The 22,334-nt window shown below is 44.1% G+C and overlaps 1 protein-coding gene across 11 annotated transcripts in view; it reads left to right on the top strand.

Moving 5' to 3' along the window:
• The window catches only part of tenm3 (teneurin transmembrane protein 3), a 335,219-nt gene that overhangs the window by 249,350 nt on the left and 63,535 nt on the right, over nt 1–22,334 (top strand). For 7 of the 11 annotated variants that reach the window (XM_076884527.1, XM_076884523.1, XM_076884524.1 and 4 more), the window contains 9 exons: nt 3,132–3,387; nt 4,231–4,332; nt 4,671–4,865; nt 8,082–8,282; nt 9,297–9,482; nt 10,473–10,499; nt 17,916–18,062; nt 19,885–20,015; nt 20,099–20,187. In XM_076884527.1, the coding sequence (XP_076740642.1) occupies nt 3,132–3,387; nt 4,231–4,332; nt 4,671–4,865; nt 8,082–8,282; nt 9,297–9,482; nt 10,473–10,499; nt 17,916–18,062; nt 19,885–20,015; nt 20,099–20,187 (1,334 nt within the window). The remainder of the gene's footprint in view (nt 1–3,131; nt 3,388–4,230; nt 4,333–4,670; nt 4,866–8,081; nt 8,283–9,296; nt 9,483–10,472; nt 10,500–17,915; nt 18,063–19,884; nt 20,016–20,098; nt 20,188–22,334) is intronic. The other 4 variants (XM_076884525.1, XM_076884526.1, XM_076884534.1 and 1 more) reach the window with 1 other exon arrangement.

The following is a 22,334-nucleotide window of genomic DNA, read 5'->3' as shown; positions in this document are numbered from 1 at the left end:
CAGCCACAGGCTTCCCAGTCTGTAGCTCAACCATTAGCCTCCCTTAAGCCACAATTTTCACACTGTTTTTCCACCGCTGTTTCTGAGCAGGGAGACAAACTGTTTCACTACGGACCTGTTCCTCAAAAGCTGGCTACATTAGAGACTATTGCTCACTCCGGGGCTTCCCCAGAGGCTGGGTTACTGCCCTCAGATTACTCTGGACCCCTGGAGGCCAAGATGCCAGCTGTGAACTGCACCGGGCTGTCACTGCCTGAGCAGGGTCAGTGCTCTGCGCAGCTGCAGCCCTCCTTATGTGTGCCAGAGGCCCACGTGCCTACTGGTTTTGTTTCATATGTGCCAGAGGCCCACGTGCCTACTGGTTTTGTTTCATGTGTGCCAGAGGCCCACGTGCCTACTGGTTTTGTTTCATGTGTGCCAGAGGCCCACGTGCCTACTGGTTTTGTTTCATATGTGCCAGAGGCCCACGTGCCTACTGGTTTTGTTTCATGTGTGCCAGAGGCCCACGTGCCTACTGGTTTTGTTTCATGTGTGCCGGGGGCCCCGGTGCCCACTGGTTCTGCGGCTGTTTTCGCTGGGGGGCCCGAGGAGCCCGTCCAGCCTCGTGCCACACTGACTGCCACGTCGGCTGGGGGGCCCGAGGATCCCGTCCGGCCACCTGTGGCTGCTTCTCCACCTGTGGCTGCTTCTCCACCTGTGGCTGCTTCTCCACCTGTGGCTGCAGCGCCACCTCCTGCAGTACCATCACCTGCAGCGCTACCACCTGCTACTGCCACGCCTCAGCCTGAAGCTTCAGCCTCGCCTGGTTCTGGTCCAGCTTCATCCTCACCTGGCCCAGCTTCAGCTTCAGCTTCAGCCTCGTCTGGTCCAGTTTCATCCACGCCTGGCCCGGTTTCATCCACGCCTGGTCCGGCTTCATCCTCGGCTTCATCCTCGCCTGATTCTGGTCCAGCCTCATCCTCACCTGGCCCAGCTTCAGCTACAGCGTCAGCTTCGCCTGGCCCGGCTTCAGCTACAGCTTCGTCCACGCCCGGCCCGGCTTCAGCTACAGCTTCTTCATCGCCTGGTCCGGCTTCATCCTCGCCTGGCCCGGTTTCATCCACGCCTGGCCCGGTTTCATCCACGCCTGGCCTGGTTTCATCCACGCCTGGCCTGGTTTCATCCACGCCTGGCCCGGTTTCATCCACGCCTGGCCCGGTTTCATCCACGCCTGGCCCAGTTTCATCTCCAGCTTCAGCCTCGCCTGGTCCGGCTTCAGCTTCTGCTTCAGCGTCGCCTGGTCCAGCCTTCGTGTCTGCATCTTCGTCTGGTCCAGCCTTCGTGTCTGCAGCATCCGCACCATCGCCTGCAGCAGCATCTTCAGCATCCGCACCATCGCCTGCAGCAGCGTCTTCAGCATCTTCGCCCGCTGTGGCCCCGGCTTCCGTGCCTTCAGCCTCGCCTGGCCCAGCCTCGTTTGGGTCTGGAGCTAAACGGCCGTTTTCTAGACCGCTGGCTAGGCTACTGGCCTTCCGCACGGCCGGCCCCCGGACCGCCATCGCCTGAGCGGCCGCCGTTGCCTTCCGCACGGCCGGCCCCCGGACCCTCTTCGCCTGAGCGGCCGCCGTTGCCTTCCGCACGGCCGGCCCCCGGACCCTCTTCGCCTGAGCGGCCGCCGTTGCCTTCCACACGGCCGGCCCCCGGACCCTCTTCGCCTGAGCGGCCGCTGTTGCCTTCCGCACGGTCGGCCCCCTGAACTTTTTGCGCGCCGTCACGGCCTTCTTCGTGGACGGCCTCCCGAACTCTTTACGCACCGCCACGGCCTTCTTCGTGGCCGGCCGCCTGAACTGTGCTTCGGACTCTGCTCCCCTGTGAGTTTTGTGAACGTTTGTTTGGGACTCTGGGGTCTTCGTTTTGGTCATGGCCCGGTCCCTCCGTCCTGGGCCCCCTGCCACCCGCCCGGGTCTGGTGGTGTGTTTCTGTGGCTGTCAGGGGCCAGCCCTTGAGGGGGGGGGGGGGGGTACTGTCATGGTCCTGCGGCCATGACTCAGTGACTTTATGTTTATGTTCTTTATTGTTATTACTTTCATTATTATTCATGGCTGTTTTGGGATGGTTTGTGTTTGGGATTTTAGACACTGGGTTCTGGGTTTGTGCTCCCTCTGTTGGTCCCTGGTGTTAGTGTTCCCCTGTCTCGTCAGGTTAATCAGGTCCAGCTGTTTCCCCCACCTGTGTGTGATTTCCCAGTGTCTCTTTGTGTACTTATAGTGTGTGTTTTCCTCTGCTCCTCGTCGCGTCGTCTGTCTTCATACCTGGTGTAATCCCCTGCGTGCTCTCCCTGCTGTTCTCCCTTCATGTTCAGGTTTGCTATTTCTTTGTGTAGTTTCTCCCAGTTAGTTCATCCTTAGTTCTGTTTTACCATCCCCACTTTATATTGGATATTATCAATAAATCACCCTCACACCTGAATAAGTGCTGCGTTTTGAGTCCTCCTTCCGCTCTCCACACGGCCGCTGCCCCGGACCGTGACAAAACTGATGTAACGCACATAAGTTTAGAGTTATTGCTCATTTTCAACCATTGTCCCTTGTCACAATCACAATGCACATATTTTACAATAGAACATAAATTTTCATAAAACTAAAATACATCATGGATACAACTACAATTAATAGACAATAAAAAAAAAAAACAACAACAAAAAATCATTCATTAAAATGACGACAGCTCTGATTTGCCTTTAACTAAACTTTGACCTTCACTGTAAAGGGTCTGATGTTTGACTTCGGTTGGAAGTGTGCTCCACAGACGGCAAGCTGGAAAATGCTGACTGACCAAATGTAGCTCTGCGATGTGAAACCTTACGGTCACCATGCTCCCTAGTAAGATGTGTTCTCACTGCACTGCCTAACAAAGCCAGTAAGAGGCCAAAAAAGACCACTCGATTGTCACACTGACCTGCACTGCTGTCCTTGCCAGGCCTTGGCCCTTCAGGAGAATCCAGGTACTGTGCAGGGTGACAGAAACTGGACATGCTGAGCATCACCTCTAAATCTCAAAGAGCACAGTGGTTAGATTGTCATAGCTGAAACTTTAGGCTAAACCTTGGGGAAAATAAGATGTTTGCATTATTGTGCTTTTTTGTTTTCCAGTATGACTTTGTGGAACTGTTGGATGGTAGTCGACTTATTTCGAAAGACAAACGAGCACTGAGTGACACCGACGCAGCACACATACGTCTAGCCGGTTCTTTCGAAGAAGAATCTGAGGGAGGCCCCCGACATATCCGCTCCGTGAATGTGCATGAGGCTGGGTTCATCCAGTACCTGGACACTGGAATCTGGCACCTGGCGTTTTACAATGATGGACGAAACACAGAACAAGTCTCCTACAATACCATCATCATAGGTGAGACATGCTTGTTCTTCCTGGGACGTTGCTGTAAGAGTGAGTGCACCTCTTCAAAGCATGTGCTCAACGTATGTGCTACCAGCTTGTTGTTACAGAAATTCAAATCTACTACTACTGTTAATAATAACAACAATAATTATAGTGAGAAACATCAAAGCAGGTTCTGGAGCTCATGGTTATCTGGAACGTGACAGACAACTCGATCTTAACTCGAAGCAACGTTGAGTAAAGCTGCATTCGATTCCCTGATAAGTTATCTCGAAAAATGAGTTTGAAGTGAAAATACAGACAGTTGACTAACAGATTCAAGCCCAGAACTTTCTGTGAGGGAACATCAGTCACGATATAATCTACATGTAAATGACAACAACATTTCATCCAGTTTTACTTTTTAACCAAACTGGTTGTGGTTATGCACCACTTACATAATCGTCTGTTAGGGTTAGCGCTGTAAAAAGGATTATTCTGTCTTTGTTTAACATACTAGAAACCTTGAATGGGCTTTTTAGGGAAATGCAGGCACGATAAATGAATTTGGCAGATAAACCTGGTGAGACTGAAGCGACCTGCAACTATATTGGCTGGATGTGATTTTCAATAAAAGACCAATATTTAATGTAATACTAGTGTGCTGTGAAAACCTTCACTGGCACACGTGTGTGCAGTTTTAATTAGAGCAAAGGAGCAAAGAAAAGCACGGCAGAGAGGGAAAGAGCGGTTGTGGTGATTGGATGCATTGATTGGACTAATTGGCTGTAACTATGGTAATAGCAGAAGAGCAGTCACACAGTTTGGTGTGTGTATGTCTTTAAATAATCTCTCTCTCCCACTTTAAATCAGAGTCGATTATGGAGTGTCCTCACAATTGTCATGGAAACGGTGAATGTCTCTCGGGGATTTGCCACTGTTTCCCAGGATTCCTGGGGCCCGACTGCTCTCGAGGTAAACGATCCTGCCTCGCCTACAGGGAAGAAGCAATTGTTGCATGATCCCCCGTTACCTTTAGCAAAGGAGACACTGACCATGACAAAGACTTTAAATATTTTGCATGTTTTCAGCTGCTCTGCTCCTTAATCAATCAAGAATGATTGAAAAGTTACACTAAGTGTTTATAGGGCACGAGCTTTATAACTGAATAGCATTTTATTGAACATTAATCCATCTTAGTTGTTTACACAGTACGTAGCTTGATGGGAACTCGAGGGTTCAATTATCTTACTGCCTTTGTTGGGTGATTTAGTAAGTGTGACTTGTTCCGTTCATGCATGTGTCTGGTGCAGCGTCCTGCCCGGTGCTGTGCAGCGGTAACGGTCAGTACTCTCGTGGACGCTGCCAGTGCTACAGTGGTTGGAAAGGTACCGAGTGCGACGTGCCAGCCAACCAGTGTATTGACATCCACTGTGGAGGACATGGTATCTGCATAATGGGCGCCTGCATCTGCAACACTGGTTATAAGGGAGAGAACTGTGAGGAAGGTAAGAGTGTGAAAGTGTCACCACAGCACTGAAGTTCCACATAATCTTTCATTCAGTAAACTATTGTTATTCTAATTATTATTTCTCTTGTGTTGTTTTGGTGTTAATGTTATTTCTGCATGTGATCATCTTATAGTGTCTCACACTTGTGCAGAATATTAAACTCTTAAATATCATGTGTAGACCTGTCATGGCCAGAGGCACCTGTGATGCTTTTAACTTAGATTTAACTCTGTTTGGACTAATATATCCAAACTCTCTGACAAATACTCAGGAAAAAGGCCCTGTTAGCCGTTAGTAACATGCTACAGTTACCTCATCTGGTTCCCATTAGTTTCGGTTTTCAACAATAAAACTGAGAAAGAGCAGATCCATCTCTCGCATGGACAAAGGTTTATGCTTTTCTGTTTTTGCCTCCATCTGTTGTCATGATTAGCTGGTATCTATGCAGATAGAATAAGAGTCCTAACAGTAGAGAGGGGCTCGACTGCTGCATCAGTAACAAAGTGGAATCGACTGGGACTGACAGCGACTCACACATGCAGCGGTACGCTACACAAGCTCACAAAGTGGAGTCAGTGGACGCTGAAGCACAGAGTGTGGTAGGAGGCTTTCTGCAGAGTCGGGCACTACAGTCACGTGACTGCACGTCACCTTCAGATTAGCTGAAGAACAGTGCGCTTTCCATGGCTGAGCAGATGCATCCAAGCCTTGCATCACCAAGTGATGTGTCACGTGGAGTGAAGCACACTTCCACTGGACTCTGTAGCTGTGGAGAGGTGTTCTGTGGAGCGATGAACCACGCTTCTCTGCCTGGCAGTCCCATGGATGACTCTTTACTATAATGCTCTTCCTCTACAATAATTCAATTATTTAATTGTCCTTTTGTTCAAACTTCCTGCCCTGTACTTTATCAAACTCCTTCCTGAGATTTTATCCAATAAATATCATCTAAAGATGCTAAATTGTGAAGCAGGTCACAGAGAGAGGAACCTTGTGACCATTTTCAATAAAATCTCGCTGGTGATATAAAAGAATGTGACATATTCTTAGTGTGTGTTGCCATGGGCACAGATGGTGATGAGTACCTGTGTGCGGCAGTCAAAACTAGAATCCAGAGCATGAACTGCTTCGACTGTAGCCACGCGGACATGTGGGGATTTCATTTGAAGAACGGTGAAAACAGATCTACCCGGTGTTTGTGGACAAACTAATTATTTAATTATTACATTAATATTGTAAAACCCCTAAAAGGCAAAACAATCTATACATCATTCCCGTATTAAGAGCTTTCTCTCCATCCCTCTATAAATGTCATGCGTTCAGCTGCAGTAGCTGCAACAGATTTATACAGATCAATTTGCAATTTTGCTCACTTGAAATGAAAGTTTTTAATTTCTCATTTAATGAAGAGAGACCGAATATGAAGCAGAAATGTAGAAGAATACTTTATATGAACGATGTAATTATCAAGTATATGAAATGATCTTGACGGAGGTCTGGAGACTGGCTACATCCACTCTGTTTCTTCCCTTTTTTCCCTTGGTGGTACATTTGATAACTGTCATGCTGCAGGACGCATCCAATCCCACGTTAGCGTTCTGGCTGAGGAAAGCACATCCCTGCTCAGGGAGGCATCCCTATGAGGATGCTCTTCTTTGGGTAATTTCTCTTCCTCTAAACATGGCGGGTTGAGTTGGCGGCAGAGAGCTGGATTTTGGCTTCATCTGACCACAGCATTTTCTCCCAAGCCTTCTCACGGTCAAGCTAAAGGTGGAACTATCCCTGTGCCTTTGTAAGCAGGGGGACACTGCGAGTGCTGCAAGATTTCAGTGTTACCAATGATGTTCCTGGTGACCATGGTCCTAACTGCTATTAGACCATTAACTGTGTAGTTTTGGGCTGATCCACCACATGTTCACTCTCATCTCCTGAGACCAAGGTCTTGCACGGAGTGACTGATGATTGACTGATGAAACATTTTCTATTTCTTCCAATCGGAATAATTGTTACCTTTTCACCACCATCTTGGTCTTATGGCCGGTGCAGTCTCGTCTCTCGTGCGTCTTGCCCACGGTGGTGGAGCGGTCGGAATGGAAGAAACTGATTTTGTGGACAGGTGTGCTTTAGACACACAAGTTTAAGTGTCTGTAAGTAATTTACTGTTACATCTGTGCCACATGGGCACACAGCCCATCTGTGCGAGCCAGAATTCAGGGGTAGGGAGCCAAATGCTTACATCACTGTGTTTTTCTGAATTTTGGTTGATATTCTGTCTCTGCACTAAAAGCAAACTTACCAATTCTACAGGGGATCTAATAATTATTTCCCCAGCTGTAAACGCTTAATTGATTTATTCTAATATGATGTGCAAATACATTTCCACAGCATCTGTTTTAGCCAGATACCTGGCTACAAGCAAGATGCAAACAATGCACTGCACTAATTCAAGGTAAATTAATCAGTAATGACCTGCACAGGCATACAGCAGTGCTGAGGGAAGTGATCATCTGTGACTCACATTGTGGGTAAATGCAGACACAATGCTACAAATATGAAAATGCATATCACAGCGGACAGTAATCGCATTACTTTCAGATGGGTTCAGTCATCAGTCGGAAAGAGACAGAGTGTGTGTGTGTGTGTGTGTGTGTGTGTGTGTGTGTGTGTGTGTGTGTGTGTGTGTGTGTGTGTGTGTGTGTGTGTGTGTGTGTGTGTGTGTGTGTGTGTGTGTGTGTGTGTGTGTGTGTGTGTGTGTGTGTTAAGCCTATTTACAGCTGCTAATCTGAAAAGTTATGTCAAAGATGCCGTGTAGGTTTACCCCAACAAAACGACACATAATATTATTTTGTGTTTGCACTGAGTCGATGATCAAAGCGGTGGATGTGTGAGCAGTGCTGAGCGGTTATCCAAAAACACCTCAAATATGTTTACTGGTCTGGGGTCTGGTTGCATGTAATGAAAGAAGCCAAACATCCATTCATTGCTTAATGTGGAAATGAGGCACTCATGCATAAAATTCTGTCATGACTTAGAGTCAGAAAAGAGGAAATGCACAAGTGTATGTAAAGCTGTTTGTAATTAAGGTTGAAGAGTTTAAGCATCTGGCTCCAGATAACTGCCCTCAAGAGTTCAACAGTAAAGCTGATGCGTGAACGTGTGCATGTGTCCTGTATGTACTGTTTGGTGTGCTGATAATTTCCTCTCTGCCTCCAGTGGACTGCATTGACCCCAGCTGTTCGGCCCATGGGGTGTGTATTCATGGCGAATGTCACTGTCAGCCAGGCTGGGGTGGAGCCAGCTGTGAAATTACCAAGGCCATGTGTCCAGACCAGTGTTCAGGCCATGGCACCTACAATGCAGAGACCAGCACATGTGCCTGCGACCAGAACTGGACTGGAGCTGACTGCTCTTTAGGTGTGTGCACTGTTTACCTGTCTATGTCCACATTTCATATTCTTATTTCTCAGAATGAAACCTTCTGTTGAAGCATGTGTAAAACCAGAATACTGTACAGATGTGTTATGAGGGGATTTAGAAGTGAAGTGACCGCCATAAAAAATCCAAATCAGTTACAAATTAGAAGCTACTTGAGACAACAGTGTTAGAGGTGCCCTGAACGCTGCAGTACTGGACGCAATGCAACCAAGAAGATTTAAGGTAAATAAAAAAGTTTCATTTTATTTTTCAAACTCCAAAAGAGAAATAAAGTCAGACTGTCATCACTTAGTATTGGCCTGTACTACAGAAATCAGCATGTTGCATGAAAATGTTGTTAACTCTTTAACAAAACTTAGCACACACAGTAGTGTTACCTACAAAATGCTCACCGTCAACATTTTCCACATGTTTTTCTCTACAATTGCAGCAAATGATGCAATAATATTCATACACACGATACACATGTTGCAATCACATTTAATTCATTTCTGTCCAGTTTATTTATATAGCACCAAATTACAACAAGTCACTTTTTTCTTTATCCAGAGTACAATGATTGTGGTGCACAGCATACATCTTTAACAGCTTTAAAAAACAAGAACGGGATGCACGGCATCCATCTCCAATGCACACAGGTATACAACAGGGTCAAAGATCACATATGTCCCTCGGGAAGCTGCACCCTGAGCAGACACTTTTCTGTAGCTGTGCAGGAGCGGCTAGCATGCTGCGAACCCAAGCTTCAGGAAAATAAAGACGTTCTGAGCTCCTTCAGTGCACTCAAACACACAAATTAACACAGTGACTTGTAGTAATCTGTACTGAGCTTTTCCTGAACCTCACTGTACGTAAAGACATCATTTGGCGTGCACAGGGTGCAGTCCAGGACGCAGCTGCGGGTGAAATAAGAACAGAGTGCATCAGTGTGCGTGCACGTGCTTATATCGGTTCTGCAGTCGATGAAGTAATTTCTCTTTGTTACTGTTACAGAGGTGTGTGAAGTGGACTGTGGCAGCCATGGAGTGTGTTACGGCGGCGTATGCCGCTGTGAGGAGGGCTGGACTGGAAGTGTGTGTGACCAAAAGGCCTGCCACCCACTGTGCAGCAAGAACGGAGTTTGTAAAGACGGGAAGTGTGAGTGTGACCAGGGATGGACAGGGGAGCACTGCAACATTGGTGAGTGGATCACACACTCGCACACACACAACATAAGTTAGCATTACAACTACACGTAAATAATCCAGTTGGACACAGCAGAGTAGCGCACAGCCTTGAACAACACTACAGATATCTTAGATGAGCTCTTTTCACTGATTGGTCCCGGTGCCATTGTTAACCAGCCTATCACAGTTTCTCATCTTTGTGGTTGCTCTCAGGGAAAATGATGCTGCTGATAATGTGGATGTACATGTTTGTGTTAGTTTGTTGTTTTCCAGTAAAACATCTTAATCTGGGCTCAAAGCAGAATTTCCCCTTAGGATCGCTCTAGGTAACTGCTTTTTTGTAGCTGGTGTTAGTTACCAGCACTTGATCTGCTCAGCGCTGCAATTAATAACATCCAGAAAGATTATGGTCTTATAAATATCTATCCAGCACACAGTCACAGGAAGTTATCAGTGTAGTCCTCAAGAAGAACTGAAGCAACAAAGATCTTTCATCTGCATCCATGATCAAAAATAAACAGGGACCAGAAAACATCCAGAGAGTCTCAGAGAAAACACTAATGCAGCTACCGGGGCATGTGCTAAGTGACTTGAGCAAGTAGTGAAGACGGTTGTTTTTTTATTAGACATCAGCATGACTGAGCCAGTCGACTAAAGAGCAGCTGTTGCTTGTATCGCTGCTGCAGACACTGGATTATGACTGTGATGATCAGTTAAGCGTTCCTTGGTAGGAATCGTCTGTAACCGCTACAGTTGCATCGTATGTTGATCCATGTTAGAAACGCAGAGATGTAAAGAATTGCTTCCAGATTCATATCTCAGCTTGGAAACAGCACACCTGACATCGTAACCGATCAATACAAAATAACTGGATTGGTCCTGATAAGCGTTGTTTGCTCTTCGTGGTCACTTTCAGTTAGATCTCTTTTCTTTGCTTCCTCCTATCTGAACTAAATCCTCTTTATTTATGTCTTTTTTCTTCCTTTTTCCTGTCTTCTTAAAGCTCACAATCCGGATATTAGAGTTAAAGGTACTGTACACTGTTTTAAAAACTCTTCTTGTCACTGTTATCACGAGTTTTTTCCTTTTCCTCTCTTCATCCTTTGCTTTTTTTGTTAAAGCTGAACTTTAGCTGCACCAGCGATAGAGTTTATTGATGTATTTACTGGATGCTACAGCTGGGCCCCAAAGAGGGCGAAGTCATCAAACCAGTTTACACGAGCTGTAATAACAGCTTGACTTACAGAAACACATTTCCCTGTTACTGTTGTATTCAGTCCCTGTGTGATACTGCATGTCTGATGTCATACTGGCTTTGAGTGACTTGGGCCATCTGAGCATTTTACTTTGAGCAGACAGGACCTACACAAGCACAGGCTAAATCAGTATTGATGTCTTTGATGTAGACCATGAAATCTTTGCCTCAGTTTTATTTACACAGCACCAAATCACAACAACAGTCACCTCAAGGAGCTTTATACTGTAAGGTCGACCCTACAATAATACATACAGAGGAAACCCAACAATCATGTGACCCCCTGTGGGCACTTTGGTGACAGTGGGAAGGAAAAACTCCCTTTTAACAGGAAGAAACCTCCAGCAGAACCAGGCTCAGGGAGGGGCGGGGCCATCTGCTGTGATTGGTTGGGGTGACAGAAGGAAGACAGGATAAAGACATGCTGTGGAAGAGAGACAGAGGTTAATAACAGATATGATTCAATGCAGAGAGGTCTGTTAACACATAGTGAGTGAGAAAGGTGACTGGAAAGGAAAAACTCAATGCATCATGGGAATCCCCCGGCAGCCTACGTCTATTGCAGCACAACTAAGGGAGGATTCAGGGTCACCTGGTCCAGCCCTAACTATATGCTTTAGCAAAAAGGAACGTTTGAAGCCTAATCTTGAAAGTAGAGATAGTGTCTGTCTCCTGAATCCAAACTGGAAGCTGGTTCCACAGAAGAGGGGCCTGAAAACTGAAGGCTCTGCCTCCCATTCTACTTTTAAATACTCTAGGAACAACAAGTAGGCCTGCAGAGCGAGAGCGAAGTGCTCTAATAGGGTGACATGGTACTACAAGGTCATTAAGATAAGATGGGGCCTGAATTCTGGATTTAACAGGGAGCCAATATTAGAGAAATCTGCTGTGTCTTTACTGCTGGTCTTCCTGTGAGCTGCTTCCTCCTTTGTCCTGTCCACGTGTATTTGCTACACAGTCAAATGTTCTCATAACTGTCACTGAATTTAAGCAGCTGTAATTTGACTCACACAATTGCCTTTTGCGTTAAAGATGTAAGTCGTACTTTAGTTTACACAAGGCAATCATATCATTAGAAGTACAATTTTAATTTCAGTGTTATTTTAAGTAATATTCTGTTATTCCAAGAATATTTACAGATTAAATCTGTAAATATTCCAGAGGCAGAGCTCTAGGATAGCAATGCAGTATCAGCCACCAAAGTGATTGTGGTTATATACGATCGTTTTTGGATCGTTACTGTTTCTGGAGGGATTCTCTAAGTCGACGTTTCTGTTGGCTGCTGGGGCAAGAAGATGAAGTGACCGAGCAGGAACCAGCAGCGTTTAACCTGAGATAGGTCAAGGAGTTCTCCAGAGATGATAACCCAGAGCGTGGCAGGCTAAGGAAGTCCTGCTTCCTGGCAGGACTCGAGCAACTGATTCTCTGAGTTTTAGGCCTCTACCCTGCACAGTATTAACTCTTACAATTACACTGAATGATTTTCTAAAACCACAGTTATGTTTCTTTTAACCAGTTTCAAAATTGTTTCTCCCTAAAATCTGCTTCCAGCTCTGTGTATTGATTCTCGTGCTCTGCAGGCATGTTTCCAGGGTTTTATATATATAACAAACTCTGTGAAACCTCTTCATGCAGCCTCCAGTTTCAGCCTGAAAAGGCATCTCTTTAAAACAGGGTCCTGCTGAGTCAGCCCAGTTTTGATTATCTATCTGCCAGCATGACGCTGTTCTGATTCAATCTTCACAAAACATTGAATTCCTTCATGGAAAAAAGTTAACGGTAAAAACATTTGTCCAGGAGTAAGTACAATTTCTCCAACACCTGAGCTGCTAGAATTAGCTGAAAGGTGAAAGTGTGTTTTGGACCCAAATTTTAATTAACAGTTAATTTCCTGCAGCTCTGATTTGGGCCTCTGACTAGAAGTGCGTTTAAAAAATTGATTTCCCGATTCCAAACGATTTTAGTTTAAACAAAGCAACTTCAAGTCTGAAGTGATTTTTAAATGTATTTTGCCAGAAACGCCAGAATCTCAGCTTAAAGCTCACAAAACTGTTTCCACCAAACAGCTAAAGCAGCAAACGATCAAAGACGTGAACGCAGTCGTGTGCTGAACGCCGGCAGATTCTGAAGCTGCAGGTTTCGTCACTCTGACCACAATTCACTGAACCAGCAGCAGAACAAGATCAAAAGTAGCTTCATGTTTTCAAGACATTGTCATTTATTTCCTTCTTACTTTTGCTGTTTCGCTTCCACCAGGATAAACTCACACTTCCTGCACAGCTCTCTCTCTCAGTGTACTCAGAGACCAGTTTACCATAAAATCTGTTTTCTGCATTATTCGCTGCTTTTTACGCATCAGTCTGCCGCTGTGTTCAGCGCTGTCAACGCGGCTTTTTCCATTTGACCTCCGACTAGAAAGCCTCATTTCTGGCGTTCAATACCAAAGAAATGCAAACTTTTTAAAATTATACCAAATTGTAAAACTCTCAGCTGCGTCTCTAATCAAGCCTCAGCAGCGTCAGGTAATGTTCGCATGTCGATTCATGGCTCATCTGCTATAAAAGCCCGGCCAGGAAAATCTCCTTCATGTTTTATCCTCAGTTGCTTTGACACAAACACATCTGCTGTGATGTTCACACCTCTGAAGTCTCACAGTGTCAGCTTTGTTTGTATACACAGTTAGAAACATAATAATTACGATCATTTATCAGTACATATCCATAATACTTCTGACTGTCTGAGCCTAAACTGAATCGAATCAGTTGTAGAAATCAGTGACGACACCTCGCCCGGGCTGCCATGTTAAGTAACATTAAACCTGCAGTGCAGAACCTCAGCTATAAAAGGCTGATGGGCTGTTGTCGTCACCCCACCGGGCGAGTGGGCAGGCGGACAGCACGGACACCCAACTCAAGAACAAGGCGACAAAATTCTAGGTCCATCAGTGGCTTTAAAGAGGCCAGGGGAGTCATGGCTCACTTTTGGAACCAACTACTGTTTTGGCACTTTTGCATTTTGTTCATTTCTTCATCTCTGTGGCTGCACATGCTTTATCGTGCACTAAACTATGCTACACCTCCTGCTTTAAAGACCTTAATCTAGTAGTTTAGAGGAACAGCAGCACAGGCTGTGGTGACAGCTGCTCGATCCTCTTACAGAAGGTTGGTAACCTGCACCAGATAGTTTGTCAGTATAAAACCAGTTGTATTTATTAACAGAAGCTACGTTGTGTACAACATGACAGCTGTTGCATTGTCATTAGCTTTGTCCTTCTTCTCTCTTCTGAGATCTAACATGTGAATGACGTATTTACACTGCTGTGGTTCAACTTCTTTCTTTATCATTTCATTGCTGTGATCCTAGCTCTTCCTCCCTGCCTCCTCTTCCTTTGGTTGCCATCTTCATTTATCGATCACAGACTAAATATTTGGCAGTGCTGGTTTTGTTTCACTTTACTTTTCTCCCTAATTTTCCTCCCTCTCTCCCTCGTGCCCTCTCCTATTCTCAGGATATAAAGGTAACTCCTGCTAAAGAACAATAAAGGCCTTACTGTCCCAGAATACAATGACTTCACACTCTGCTTTATAACATATTTTTGGTTAACTCCATTTCGTTTTAGGTTTTGTCTTTTCCTTTCGCTCACTGTTTTCCAGTCATTCTCAGTGCTCGGTTTAGCTAGACTTGTATTGTCGTATATTCTATTTCTGTGTTTTTTTCTGGTCATTCCTTTTCCTGTCTCTGACTCTCACACACGAAACAGACCATAGATAGATTCACACGAGAGCAGTGAATACAAATAAAAAGTGCACGCACAGTCATAAAGCAAAGGTGTGCGACTCCTGTTTCGTCTTGCATCCACAAGCCTGATATATGTGTTAAATAAGCCAGTTGCTGTCCTCCTGTCTTCGATCTGTCTTCACTTTCCTCCCCCCCAGTCTTTATCTCCATTCCTTGTTCTGGGCTTTGCTTGGTTCTGGTTCTCACTGTTATAATCAGCCTATCTGATTGCCAGCCTCACTGTCGATTTTGTGAATGAGGAATGCCAAACAGAGGCATAAAGTATAGTCTGTGGAGCGCGCAGTCCTCCCTATACTTTGTGCTCTGCCTTTATGTCTACCTGTTGTGTTTTCACATGGATTTAAACTCGCTGCGTTATTTCTTTGCCTGACGAGAAGAACGAGCACAGATGAATCCATATTTCTGAAACAAGCATCCTGTTGAATGGAAATTTCAGTCTTTGTCAGTTCACTGGGTGTTAAAATTCCCTCTGATGTCATTTCCTCTGACAGACAAACCCTTCAGTTTGACATGTTGAGACTTTTTTCGTTTGCCTTTATTCATTTGGTTTGTTTCTGTGGCCTGTTTCCTATTATGCAGCATTTCTTTTTCTTTGTTCGCAGATGAAAAGAAAACTTCTCATTTTGCACTAATTAAAGCCGAGCAGCACGCCGTGGCCATTTTGGCTGCTGGCAGTTCTAGCAGTTCATGTGAAAGTACAACATCAGTGCATTTCACCAAAGGTTGACTGTCTGTCTGTCTGCCAGTCTGTCTCTCACATGTGGGCTACTGTAATTAACTGTTTTATTTGTGTGTCAGTCTGTGAGTCCATTAATTGGAGAAATGTCCATCGAACGGGGCTGAATGCCTTTATACACATCTGAATTTAACCAGTGTGGGTTTTTGAAGCCTGGTACTTTTGTACTGAAGTTGCTGAGAGAGAGAAGATAAACTTTTTAAAGTTTTGGAAAATGTAGAAAATGTAGGAAAAAAGACGGAGTGCAATTATTTCCAAAAGAATTTAGAGTGAAAATAGTACAAACACACACAACAAACGTGGCAAATGTTGAAACAAACTATTGTTTTGGGGAAAAAACGATGAAGTTACCTTGATGTCATCTAGTGGCCTTAGTGTACTAATGCACCACAGTATCATCACCTGCTGCTATTTGAACCTTAGCCTCAAGGACGCAGCTGCATTTCACGTGTCCAGTAACAGTGATTTTAGAAGTCTTGCCCAAAGCCTCAAATACGGTCCCATCAATACAGAATTTATCTGAATAAAATCTTTTAATAGGAAGAATGCAGATCCTCTGTATCTTACACTGAGCCTGGTCATTCATCTTTACTCTGACAGACAGCCTCTCTGAGATGCTATCATCAGATCTTTAATGAATCTAATACTTTACATACATCTTACATTGTTCCACAACTCACCAACAGTTGGTTGGTTGTTTTCTTTAGTATTAAACAACCTCTCCGTTTGCTTTTTGCAGCTTTCTAGTAGGGCTGGACGATATGGCCTAAAATCCATATCGTGATATAATTTGAAGCACGTGCGGTAACGATATATATCTCGATATATTCTTTTCTTCTGTATAATGTATTTTCCACACTATAAGGACTTAAAATCCTTTAATTTTCTCAAAAATCGAGAGTGTGCCTCATGTATGAATTCTGGTTGTGCTTACTGACCTCGAACCGATTTTGGCTGCAGAAATCTGTTAAAAATGTTTTAGTACAACTTTGGTAAGCCGCACTGCTTGATGGATTGTCAGAGCATTACGGCTGCCGTAGTGAGGAGCTTCACGGAGTAATCTGGGTCCAAAACTCCGTCAGCTTCAGGTCCCAAAGTCAAAGTTAAAAACTGTCTAAATTCTTTCATCTTTAATTAAATCATCAGCGTTGCTGCTTTACCAGGTGTAACAGTTAAGTTTAACATCCAGGCATCCATGAAAACAGATTTATTGAATTACAAGTTAACAGGAAGTTAGCTCGCTAGTTTCCACCTAAACATTTCATACCATGTTCTGACTGAGAGATTTTTGAAACTAATTCAAACGTACAGCTCTGCTACCACTTCCAAAATAATGAAGACAGAAAACTAAACAGCAGTGGCGTTTGTAGGGTTACTGACGTTGGGCTAGCTGGTATATAATGTTGTGCTACGTGATTGCTAGCGACACAGCTATGTTAGCATAACATTAGCACAGTGAAGCTGGAGGATGAACGCCAACTTTTCTTCCACTCGATAAAAGTTAACGTGAGGGATTCTGGTGGTCAGGGACAAATGCAATCGCATAGCAGGATGCTATACACGGGCCAACCTTCAGTCAGGAGAACAACTGAGATTATTCATCCACAATACCAGGTTAGTTATTAATATACTGCAACAACATGGGAATAGAGCAGCTGCGAGAGAATTCAACATTAATGAATTCTTGTTACGGAAGTGGAGGAAGCGCAGTTTTTGGCTTTCCCCATGTTTCAAAAGTGCTTCATCTCTTTGCTGTGACTGTTGCCCGTCATAATTTGCAGATGATAATGGTTTTAGCCGCTGCGATGCTTTCAACCAAAACAGGCGCAGCTTGATGACATCATCAACATGTGCTATCGCGATAGAGCGGTATAGTCAAAATCTCTATCGTTGGCCAAATTTATATCGTTTCTATCGTATATCGTTTATATCGCGCACTCGTACTTTCTAGTTTTAATTATTGGAAATCGTTGCATTCTGTGCATTTCCATTTTACACCAACAACCTTTTATGTCTGTTAGAATCATTTCTGAATAGCATCTGAAACCACATTTATACTATGATGGGATGTTTTCTAAAATGTTCTAAACTGACAGCTGGTATAAACATTTGTTGAATGAAACAGATCGATTTTGGCTGTAGCACCGATCCAGCCCAGTCTCAGCCCTATCAGAATCCAAAGGCCAGCTTAACCAAAATTAAGTCCTGTTTATTTTTTCTATTTGATCCTTTTGGATGAATATTTATTGTAGCCCATGTGTGTATTTTTTGCTTGTTGGTGGGTTTTGTCAGATGTTTGAATTGAAGAGTCAGCTCAGTGTGGTGCAGCAGAGTCCAGACTCAGTCCTGTGGGGGCCTCCAGTGCCCCTCTGGCTGTTTTTGACTTTTTCGTCCCATCATGGTCTCGGTGCTGTTTCAGAGGTTTTTCCAAGTCAAGAGGGAAACTCCGAATATGTATCGTTTTTAGCATGAACGTGGCCCTAAATTAAATAAATAATAATGATCTCCTCTCACAGCAATTCAGTACAAAAATATCATCACCTCACTTCAAAGACGTATATAGGTTTAAGCCTGTCTTCACCCTGACGGTCATCATGGTCCCCTCCTTTATTCCCACTGCTGTGACTTTGCTAACTGTGCTTGTCCCCTGTGCCCAGAGGGTTGTCCAGGTCTCTGCAATAACAATGGACGATGCACCTTGGAGGCCAGCGGATGGCACTGCATCTGCCAGTCGGGATGGAGAGGGGCGGGGTGCCACGTTGCCATGGAAACACTATGTACCGACAGCAAGGACAACGAAGGAGGTATGTTTGTGTAGATACACTAAAAGTGGGGAGACAGATGGTTAAATGTATGAACAGATTTGTTTGACGGCTGAATGAACACAGGATAAGGAGAATATTAAATGTTAGCGACACAATAATCCAAACGTCCTCCCACGACTACAAAGACAGACATTAGGAAGAAATGAACAGTGGACAGGTGCTTTAGAAAGTGGTCGGAGATTACTTTGAAAAGCACAGGTGAGTGCAACACCCCCTCAAAACCCCTCCCCTCCCACACGCATTAAATTGCAGGGGACCGAGGAAAAATGACACATCAGTTTGTACCATCCAATCACTTCAAGAGCTGATAACAACACTGTGTTAGAGTGGGAGAGAGTAAGTACAAAAGAGTACTTACTTACTTTGCCTGTGTATGTATGGGTGCTCAAAGTAATGCCTGATGATGAATAAATGATGAGGTGGTGACTGTGCTGCTGCCTGCTGGGCAGACACTCATGTGCTGTGTTCCAGTAAAGTGTAAAGGCTGGGCACGGCTGCCTGAACGTCTGAGTGCCTCTAACCTGCACTCTCTCTAGTATTTTTACTTTTTTGTCATTTTTCAAATCTGGTCTCCATTAGTGTTTAGAAAAATGATAAATCAGGATGCGCTTTAAGATGGTTCGACCTTGTGATTGATTTACAAACTTGAGCGTTGATCTATGCATGCTGAAACTTATTGTGACAGTGCCGTAGAAAGGTGCACCAACACTACTGGGAACTGGATCTTTTGTAGGCATTACATATGTCAGCTAACAGCTGTTTTATCCAGCAACATATGCACTGTGCCAGTGACACAGCTGGGACTACTTTTAATTTGATCACTATGTTAACAGAAAAGAAAGGAAGAGAAATCAGAGGACTGCTTTGTCAGTCAGTGTGTGTTTTTAATGTCACTGTATGCAGAATGTACACGTGGCTTTTATCAACTAATGGAGACAAACGATTTTGTTACCTTGCACTCCTCCTTCTGTCCCGACTCCTTACTTGCTCTCCTTATTCCTCCCTTCGACACGTTTAACTCGTCTGACCTAATCTTATCTGTCTGTGTGTTTCAATCTGGACACTACAACAATAATATTGTTAAAGCAAAACCTCTGAGACAGTAAAAGTTTTAAATATTATTCTAGCCTATCAGCTGACAGTATTTGTCTCTGTCGCTCTTCTTGTCTCACCTTCTTTGTCTCTCTGTACGTGCACACACGCTGCATCGGCTGCATGGTGGATCAAAACCTGATCGTATTTTCCTGCATTTATAATTCCATCAGGTTTGACAGACATCACTGGCTAAAGTACAGCCTGAAAATGTGACAGAGCGTCCACTATGTTTCACTGATGGCTGTAGACACTCGCTGTTGCGCGGCTCCTCCTCCGTACGCATGAGGACAGCACTAAAGCTGAGTGATAAAGGAGCCGCTGTCTGCAGAAAAAATTGAAAAGCTTTCAGAAGCACTGAAGACCTGCTGGTTAAGACCACTTCAAAAAATTACAAGGAAGTCTGGCTTTTTGGATGCAAAATATAAAGGGCTCCAGGAACCTTACCAGAGTTTATAAAATCATATAAATGCTGCAGATTTTAAACGTGCATTAGTACATTTCCGTCTGTTGGTCATTGAAACCTCTGTCTGAAAGACTGAACAAATTGTTTATGTAGCTGTTGCAGCTAATGCTATGCTGCCTTTGTTTGCTATGAACTGAAACATGTTAAGCTGTTCATTAGATTTCACATGTAAAGCTTTTAAACGACTATGTTTTCCCCAACTCTGTGCTAGCTTTGTGACTGTAGGGCTTGTGCATGTTTCAGATGGCTTGGCTGACTGCATGGATCCAGACTGCTGTCTGCAGCCTTCCTGTCAGAATCAGCTGTACTGCAAAGGGTCACCTGACCCAGGCGAGGTGCTCAGCCAGTCTCCATCCTCAGTGCCTCCTCAACAGGTAAGAAGATCCCGTCAGAAATCGACAAAATGACGACACCTTTCAGCATCAGATTACCCATTTATTTATTTTGCTTTTCTTAGGCTGCCAGATCTTTCTACCAGCGCATTCACTTTCTAGTTGGGCCTGAATCGACTCACATAATCAATGGTGAAAATCCTTTTAATAAAAGGTAAACATGTCTTCTGTCGTGTTTTCTCTTTTCTTTTTCTCTTACATTTTAGGGATAAAGCAGCAACATTGGCATGCACATGCAGATGTTCATTCCAAGCCATGGAAACACTGCTTTGCTGTAAATGACTGTTGGATATTGCAGACATCTTACTGTAAACTGTTTTTTTCATGACATATTTTATGGGTTCAGCTCTGCAGTAACTGGATTCACCCGTGTTCATCATTCCACACAGTGTTATTGAGCAGTTACAATAACCATGTACTCCACCTGCACATTGGCAGGGAAAAATCACACATATTCATATCTCATGCACTGCTCTTTGAAGCATAAATGATCTGTAGTCGTAGGTCAAAGTAGGTTTCATTGATGTCCTTGTTTTCTGTGATTGTTTGACTAATATTTTTTAAGCCTGCAGGTCATGGTGTATCCTATTTTTATTTAGCATAATATGAGAAGTGGTAGTTTAGCTTTGCTTTCTGTAGGCATGAAAATGATAAAACATGTTAGCAAAATCCAAATATAGTGCTCAAGGTCTGCTGTTTTCCCTTGCCAAAAGCCATTCCTGCCCACACCTGCCTCAAAGATAGCATTCATTGAGAGTGATAACAGGGAATGACAGGGGCCAGTCTGCAAATACAGAGGCTGAAAGGCAGCTCTACTGAGAGGGAAGAAACATGACAGCAATTGTGTTTGGCAATCTTTCTGCTTTTGTCATATTTTTATGATTTACTGAATATTTCATAAGAGGAGAACCTGTAATACCAAACCTGTAATAAAGTGTCCAGTGTTTCCCTAATGGGATGTACCTGCAAACGTAAAAGATTATTTTAGACATGAAAACACAGATATACTGTGTGTGTGTGTGTCTGTACTCTTTTAAGGATAAGGCTTACAGCCACAGAGATAAAACTCGTGTGATTTCTAATGGGTAGAAATGCTCAACATCTAACAAAAGACGACTCAGATGCAGGGCAGGGAATGGTTTTGGACTAAAACTGTAGGAATGTAAGGGTCTTCTGGAAGAAAATGTCAGCTGTGTCTCAGGTGATAGACTGCGCACAAATTATAAGGTCAGTGCTTTGATAGCAGGCAAAGCATGGGTAAAGTACTGAAAAATGTCAAGCATCTGGCATCGTCTATGGTCTGGAATAATTTTACCTTTAGATGTCAGATATGACAAGTTGCCAATTAAATTACATGAAAATAAATGTAAGCTGCTCAAACATCTTGCAGTTGTGACCTGGTTGCTAGTAAAGCTAATTGTTAGATTACTGCCTGTAGCTTATTGTCATGGTATTGTATGTGCAATGATATTTATGTGGATTTTATGGAGCATCGCAAATGATTGTGGGGGAAAAATTGGGGGTTTAAGATGATTTTGTTTTTTGCAATTTTATTTGTGTGTGTGTGTGTGTGTGTGTGTGTGTGTGTGTGTGTGTGTGTGTGTGTGTGTGTGTGTGTGTGTGTGTGTGTGTGTGTGTGTGTGTGTGTGTGTGTGTGTGTGTGTGTGAAAGCAGCTCTACACAGGAGCAAGTAAAATGGGATGAAAAAACTAAAACACTGAAATCCAATCCAAGCATGTCTGACATGTTTGTGACTTTATAATGAAGTGCATCAGACAGGAAAACAAAACCTGAAACTGGGAACTGACTGGGAATAACAAGGCAAGCAAGGAGCGCGGGGATAAGGACAGGAAACCTGAGGGAACACAGCTGGAATTAATCAGACAGGGAGAAAACTGAGCACACTGAAGAGGGCGAGAGACTGTGGAAATAAAACAGGAAGTCCGATTACCATGGCAACAAAGACCAAGACATGCAGGCTTGACACTTGGACTGGGAAAAAATAGATATGGGAACATGACTGACTGGTGAGAGAGAGAGAGAACACTGAACACGGGAACAAGAGACGAGGCCGACAAAACCCGGCAGATGCATGTGGTTCTTTTTTCCACAATAACCACACAGTAACAGAAAACACATAAACACCGATGCAAACGACAACATGTACTGTAAGTACCGTGGTGACATCAGCATTACTCAGAAGTTCCTCCGTTGTCGTTTTTTAAGTTATCCCTCAGTGGACTCTGCAGTTCGATCACAATGAGTAACATTGCAGAGCTACGGTGAGCTGTGAGTGTTTCC

This window comes from Maylandia zebra, linkage group LG6 (genome assembly GCF_041146795.1).
Source record: "Maylandia zebra isolate NMK-2024a linkage group LG6, Mzebra_GT3a, whole genome shotgun sequence".
Lineage (NCBI taxonomy): Eukaryota > Metazoa > Chordata > Actinopteri > Cichliformes > Cichlidae > Maylandia > Maylandia zebra.
Note: the sequence above shows the minus strand (reverse complement) of the source record. Positions and strands in the feature narration are given on the sequence as shown.